We start from the raw sequence: 7,583 nt of genomic DNA on the forward strand, positions 1-7,583 counted from the left end.
TTCCTCTATATTTTGACCACAAAAACAAAACTTTATGCAATTCATAATATTCTGTGTCTGTTTGTTGCTTTTTTTGCACCATAAGGGTACATGCTCTGAATGACATAAACTACTTATATTGTTGACTGATAATATTTTACTAGACAAGTAAAGTTACAAAAAATGTAATAATTTTTTGAAAGCATTTGGTTTTTGTTAGGGGAAAAAGTCCCTATGCTAGATTTTTTTTTTTTTTTTTTTTGTATCTTTGTGCACATTGCTTACCTAGAGTGGCAAAGAGTGTAGTGTGGCTTATTAAGTGTTAAATTATAATTAAGATTTAAAAACAAAAAAGCAGTAATAAAAGAACACAGCAGTGAGTTATGTACTTGCAATTCTGGTCAGTCCTGGAGATGTAGAACACCAGCGGAACAGCTGCGGAAGGATACATTTTTATTTTAAAGGAGCCGAAGCACAACGCCGGCGTCGCTGGATTGAGGTTTCCGGGCAACACTAGAGTGCAGGCTATCCATATTTCCGAGACTGTACACATTTATACTCCATCTGTTTTGATTGTATTATCAGGGTGACATTCCCTGCGGCAATTTAAAGTAAGAGTCGGAAATAAAACATTTGTCTCCTTCGCAGAGCTTAAAAACTCAACGGAACAATGGTGAGTATCAAGCTAACACTTAGCATGTTAGAAAGGCTTCGCTGGCGTCTCGAGGCTAAGGCTTAAGTGGTCGCTGTTGGATTCATTCGTGTGTTTAACGTGAATATTTCTTTTAAGCATTTGCAAAGACCAAAAGTCTACTTGACACATAGTTTGTATCCGTAATGTTGCAGGACGGCGGGGAAGCCTAGCAAACATATTTAGCTTGTGGCGCTTCCTATTATTGGCAGTTCACTTAAATGTATAACCAGCAGCTCAAGTTAGAGAGCTCCCTTTAATTTTCTGTTATCCACAGTGGAGCGCAGGTTTAAGAAATTGTTACGGAAACGATTTAAAATGCGACGCCAAGCAAACATTTCGGTGGTTGTAGCCTGCATGCATAAAGGTTGGCAGCATGTTTATTTTTTTAACCCGTCAGTGGGCGTGGTTGCAGCGTCGTTGAATGGTTTTGCAGTGTAATAATAGTCGAAATCCGTAGACTCGTATTGTTTATTTAACAAGAACGCCTTCGGCGTTCGGGTTAGATGGCATGCTAACAACCATTTTGTCATTTCACGTTAGCTATTAATGCAGCTCTCCCTGCAAAGCGCTTCAGCAGGATGGTTTAAATGCAGCTTGACATGCGCAACAAGCAGATGGGGGAGGGGGGGGTTATGATCTCTGATGACTGCAATTACTTAACAATACGGCTTGCAGGTAGTAGCTGGCTGCACGCGTTTAGCTACAGTTGTGCCCACATTTCAGTCTTCCAGCTATGGCAGCACCACCATGTCACCATTCTTCTCGGTTACGTATTGCGCCACAACGTTGAACCGCATTCTGCTTCTGCTGAATGATCCTCTTTGCTACCCCTCCCTCCTCTCGCGTCCTTCCCTTCCCCCCGCATTGAACCAAAACATGCTTGGTGCAGCAGCCGCAGTGCATCCTCCAAATCGGGAACTAACTAGTTTTGAACGGCCCAGTTAAGGAACACAAATGACTCCCTGCCTCTTTCCCGTCCCTGTGTGTTTCACTGTTGGACTTCTCTCATATTGTTGCCAAGAAAAAAAGAAAAAACAACAACAAAAAAACGTGCAACATGTCAATTTTGTGCGCTATCACCCAGTGTCACATACCGGCTTATCATGTTACAGTCTTAACCAAAGTACAGTTTGTGTTTTTACTATGGGAATTTGTACTTGTCTACTTTGACAGTTTTACCATCACTTCACAGCTGCTGGCTGACTACATTTCTTACAACAAATGTGTGTGTGTGTGTGTGTGTGTATATACATATATATACACACACTTCCATTCTCGACAGTGTCGATAGTCTTGCTCTCCTTCGCTCACCCTCCCACCCCCCATTTCATCTAACATGGTGACTCATTGATTTTGATTCGAAGAACACATGGCGTTACCAACACCTCAGGCTCTAGAAATGTTGGCTTTAATCTTTTTTAGTTTTGAAAAAGGACAACAACAACAACAAAAAAAAAAAAGAAATCTGCAAAGTTTCGCTATCTACATTTTGGAGGGAGAGGCACAAAATGCAAACCAATGTATCCGAGTTGAGTTTTGTGCCGACATACAGTTATGAGCCCATCTTCATCACCTAATACAGTTTATTCAACCTCGCAGTCTTCCTCAGGCAGCATTAATATTCAAAGCGGCATTCAAAGCACGGCCAAACGATCCGTCCTTGAGGTTGTTGGGTCTCTGCGGCCTGAACTTAATATTTACCCGGTAAAGAATATTACAAAGAGATGGTTAGCCGCTGTGATATTCAGTGTGCTACATAGGCGACCCTGTTCGTGTCTCACTAATTATAGCAGGCATGTGTATTTCGGGCTGTGGAGAATTTATACCCGTCCCTCATCACACTTTCTCAGCCTGAAGTGAGCACATCGGCTGACTTAGATAGGCCTCTCCAGAGTTTACAAGCAGGGGAGAATGATGTCTTGGATAAGTGTTAGTTATGGTGCGAGAATAAGTACAACACATGGAGAGATTACTTTCACACAGTTTGGAAATGCATTGTCTGACCTTCCAGAGCAGAGTCGCTTTTGCTTTTCAAATCACTTGTTGAAAGATAATTTGTATACAAAAATGCACAAAGTTGCAGATTTGGCAGGGTGGACCTTTAAAAAAAAAAAAACTCTTTAAAATATAATAGATTTTGCTGTAGAAATTTTATTTTAGGTTATAAGGAGTCTTTCAACTGTTGCAGAATAGATCTTTTGCACAAAATGAGTTTTTTTATTTTTTATTTTATTGAGTATAGGTAGTGAGATGGTCCTGGAAGAGGCATTTTTATTCAGTCTTACTTTTTTCTTGTCTAAATTTGATTGCACGGATGTTCAAAGACACAAACACATTTAATTTACATAAATTTTGAATCTTGTAACTTGCACACTCAATACATTCTACACTGAGCAGAAAAATGAAAAGTGCTTCTGTTCTAGTAGGTCTGCCTGTGCTTCACTCCTGTCTTGTGCTTTTGTTTACAGGCTGATCAGCTGACAGAGGAGCAGATTGCTGGTGAGTGCATACCTCAACCATGTTTGGCCTGCTTTATCTTTAGCAGCACCTTAATTCATCACCAAATTTGAAAAACCAGTGTTGAAGATTAAAAGGACCAAAGGTTGCGTTTAGAAATGGGTTCATTCTGTCACTACAAGTATGGTTAGCATCTTGTGAATCTAATAACCAGTGGACGTTTTTCTGAGGATTATATGTGTGAACCTTTTAAGCTTTTGAGTTTTGAAAGACAAAATATTTTGAGGAAACATATGCTCATTAAAACATTATTTATTTATTTTTTACTTGGTGCATGTTCTGAAGAAGGTCATATTCTATTATCGGCCATGATTATTAAAATTTTCAAAAAGTTCTGGTTCTTCTTTGTACTGCATGTCTTTGCAGATGTGTTGTTAATGCTCCACATAGTTTAATTATTGACTATTATTAAGACTTTGTGTTAAATAAAGTCTGAAGCCAACTGGGGCCACTGTTTCTGTTAATGTGCAGAGTTCAAAGAGGCGTTCTCACTGTTTGACAAGGACGGCGACGGTACGATCACCACCAAGGAGCTCGGCACAGTGATGCGCTCTCTGGGGCAGAATCCCACCGAAGCTGAACTGCAGGATATGATCAATGAGGTTGATGCTGACGGTAAAGAAACCAAATAAAATTTCTCAACCACATCGGTAAAACGAAGAACCGTGTGCAGTCATAAGACTCAACACTCGTGTCTGATTTTTCTTTATGTTCCAGACATGAAAGTGTTCAGTAGTCACTGCAGACGTTTGTCCACCCCAGTCTAGAGGCAGTTCAACGTATTCTATACTATTGCTAATATTAAACAGTTATTTTGTTCTTGGTTGTGATGCTGTTCAGTAACGGTTGCCCTGTTAGCCAAATGAATGCTAACTTGTTTCTCTGTTTAACATTGTAGGTAATGGAACGATTGACTTTCCCGAGTTCCTGACTATGATGGCCAGAAAAATGAAAGATACAGATAGTGAGGAGGAAATCAGGGAAGCCTTTAGGGTATTTGACAAGGTACAGCATTAAATTAATCAGCAGTCCCAAGCAAAACTGGACAAGGTTTTTATCTTGGTACCTTAACAATGACAAGAAAAACACATTCAAAACTATTTCTAAGTGAAAAAATGTGAAGAGTTTTGTGTTGTCCTAAATTAAGACATTTTACCCAAATTATTCTAGATGATTTTTTTTGTATTGAAGTATAATTTATTTGTTAAACAAATGTGAAAAACACATTAACAAGATATTTGTTTTTAGTCATAGTTAAACTTTCTGGAGATGTTTTAAGCAAAGATGCAGGAGAAATATTTTAACATCTTGTTTTTAAATTGTCTTTGGGTAAAATAATTCATAATAAATATTAAACTGGGCTCCATTTTTACATTTTTGAACTAGTCTACAGAAGCAAAGAAACTAGGAGACCACTGATAATCAATTTCCTTATTTTTGGATGATCTGTCAATTCTTGCACATGAAGAATTGACTTGTCCATTGACATTTTCTGCCCCCATAAAGGTCTGAAAATTAGCCACTGTCCTCTTTTGCTCCACTGTGAGAGACGAACCCGCCCACCAGATCACATCTGCTGTCAACCATGGTCGCCTCATTGTTACCGGCTATTGTTTAGCAACTTCTCAGACCAAAAAATTTATAAAAGCTGGTCAACATTTTTCTGAATATTGGTGCTCGGCCTGAAAACCTGGTCATTTCCTCGTCTGTCAGGGTTTTGTATTAAACACCGAATTACCAGTTTGTTGGATAATTGATAAAAAGGACTGGTGTTTTTCCTAAAATGAAAGTTCAGTCACCAGGCTAGTCTATTTTCACATGGAAGAGCCAAACCACAGAGAAGAAATTACAAATATTACAAGACATCATTTTTATTTCCTACCTTCCCAAAATAAGGCTTAGTCTTATTTGCAGGACGGTAACGGCTACATCAGCGCGGCGGAGCTACGGCACGTCATGACCAACCTGGGTGAAAAGCTCACAGACGAGGAAGTGGATGAGATGATCCGCGAGGCTGATATCGATGGTGATGGCCAGGTCAACTATGAGGGTGAGTTGTCTTTACTACCAACCCATAAAATCAAACCCTTTTTTTTTTGTTTGTTTGTTTTTTAAATAAATATTTATAAACATGTATATCTGAAAAATGTCGCACTGTCTTCTTCCATCCAGAGTTTGTCCAGATGATGACGGCCAAGTGAAGAGAGCGCTGAAATTTCTCTCAATGTTGCTCGTCCCACTAAGATTACCGTCGTCTAAGAAACTTAAAAAGCAGGAACAGTTATCAAATGTCGAACAACCACCCCCTTCAAAAACCACTCGCCTGTAGGAATTTTCTCAATGTGTGCTTCAAAACATCCAAATAATACTTCGAAGGAATCTGTTTAAAAAAAGAAAAGCAAACAAACAAAAAGAAAAACACCAACAGAATAATCCCTAAAGAAGTTAAAGGACCAAGCTTTAAGAGGGCCAAAGTCCTCCAACTTCAGACCAAGAATCTGCTGAGTCACCCAGCTGCTGATTAATTTAGAGGAAAGAGCAACACCGAACTGGTAGAAGGATAGAACTTAAGGCTATAATCTGTACAGGGACGTTGGCTTTTTAATTCTTTCCAGATAGTCTTCAACAAGGGAAAACTGTCTTGCACCTGTGTTAACTCTTTAAAAGAAAAAAACAACAACAAAAAAACAACCATGAATTGAGTACTCTTCTTGCATGCACCCTTTTTGTGGCCGTCTCTTGTGACAACAAGGAGGCTCTGAACCCATCAGAGGTAGTGGTCAGCTTGTGTACACACTGGAGGTATATACATGAACATATAGCTATATATCTGTACAATTTGTGTCACTATTGATTATTGCAAGAGCAGTTAGTTGAGATGTAGGGTGTTTTGTTTGTGCTCAGCTGGAGGCGAGCGGCTTGGGAGTTCAGGAACGGAAGAAGAAGAACTTGAGACGTAAAGAAGGTTGTTTTTTTTTTTTTCCTGGTGGGATACGATGTTGTGGTGTTTTGAGCCGTGGGCTTTACGCGGCCTGCGGCGCAGATTGGAAACAGGCGCGCTCTTTGCTGTTTCAGAATGACTATCGTGGGGAGGGGATAAAAAACAAAAACACTGTAATAACTGCAGTTGATTTGTTCCGCAAACGGATATGAAAAAAATAAAATATTGATGTGATGCTTTTTAAATGTTACGTTAATGTATTGACGACAAACTTTGGTTACGAAATATATCTATATATTAGTGTATCGTAAAGTTTGCATTGCCTATTGTTCTAGTGCAAAGATCTGTGACATGTTTCCTCTTTGGTTTTAAAATGTGCCATAATACTCTTTAAATGCATCTCAACCTTGCAAGGCTCGTAGTTCATCAGAATATTATAAATCAACCTATAACGATGTAAAACCTTTCCACGCAGTCGCACTTTGGTATCAACCATGTGGATGTTTAAAAAAACAACAACAAAAAAAAACGGTTCTAAAAGAAGCAAAACAAACCAAATGTCACTGTTGCTGCTATAATAATGCGTATGTTTCACTCATTTATTGTATTTGTGTCAGCTCTTCAATTTGTAGTCCAGTGAGCAAACTCCAGTCTACTTGTTGTTTTAATGCACCGAAATCCATATATTGTTCTCACAAATAATACTTACGGTTGGGCTGTTGTATCTAATTTGGACTGTTGGATGGGACTGGAAAATGTTTCCGTAGCGAAGATGCAGATGTGCAGGATTTGGTTCAAAGCGTTTTCAAAGCAGTGGCTTCAGAGCGATTTGGTTAGAATAAATAATTGAAAACGATTTTTGCGCGGGGCGAGTTTTAAATGCAGCTTTGAGATGTTTTTTGAGACATGTTTGGGAAAAAAAATGTTTTAATGGACTAAAAGCTGAAGGTATCTCACAAATGTAAAAAAAAAAAAAAAAAATGTGATATATTTTCCATAAACCAATAAATTAAGCTTTATTTCACCCACACGTGTTTGGTAACCTTAATTGAAAATGATTTGTATGGGTTCAATGTCCTCTATGTTTGACACAAATTTGAATTGCGCAAAGAGCCTTAAAATAAATCTGGCTCTTATTTCAGCTGAGTAATCAGATTCTTTAAAGCTAAAAATGTTTTAAAAGATTGAAGTTTGATTAGGAGTCATAGTCGTGCTTAACGAGTCAATTGGCCAACATGAGATGACTAAAGTGATGCAAAACCTGTTGACACTTGAATTGCCTTGTTGCTTATATACCTTTATACCCTTACCTTGAGATTTCACAATTTTTATGACTTTGTCTATGTAGGCCGTAAAAATAGAGTACAGAGTCAATTGAACCACAATGGCTTCAGTTCATAAATTTAAATGGGTCTTTACAGACATGAAACGGAAATAGGAAAGGATTAAATT

General features: G+C 38.5%; 1 protein-coding gene across 1 annotated transcript; it reads left to right on the plus strand.

Moving 5' to 3' along the window:
- The first annotated feature begins 435 nt into the window (after nucleotides 1-435).
- calm3a (calmodulin 3a (phosphorylase kinase, delta)) lies at nucleotides 436-7,155 on the plus strand. The gene is made up of 6 exons (XM_008425749.3): nucleotides 436-652; nucleotides 3,142-3,172; nucleotides 3,662-3,805; nucleotides 4,089-4,195; nucleotides 5,105-5,240; nucleotides 5,363-7,155. The coding sequence occupies exons 1-6, from the start codon at nucleotides 650-652 to the stop codon at nucleotides 5,389-5,391; spliced, it is 450 nt and encodes a 149-aa protein (XP_008423971.1). The 5' UTR covers nucleotides 436-649; the 3' UTR covers nucleotides 5,392-7,155.
- The last annotated feature ends 428 nt before the right edge of the window (nucleotides 7,156-7,583 follow it).

The sequence above is a fragment of the Poecilia reticulata genome, chromosome 13 (genome assembly GCF_904066995.2).
Source record: "Poecilia reticulata chromosome 13, P_reticulata-male-v2, whole genome shotgun sequence".
Classification (NCBI taxonomy): domain Eukaryota; kingdom Metazoa; phylum Chordata; class Actinopteri; order Cyprinodontiformes; family Poeciliidae; genus Poecilia; species Poecilia reticulata.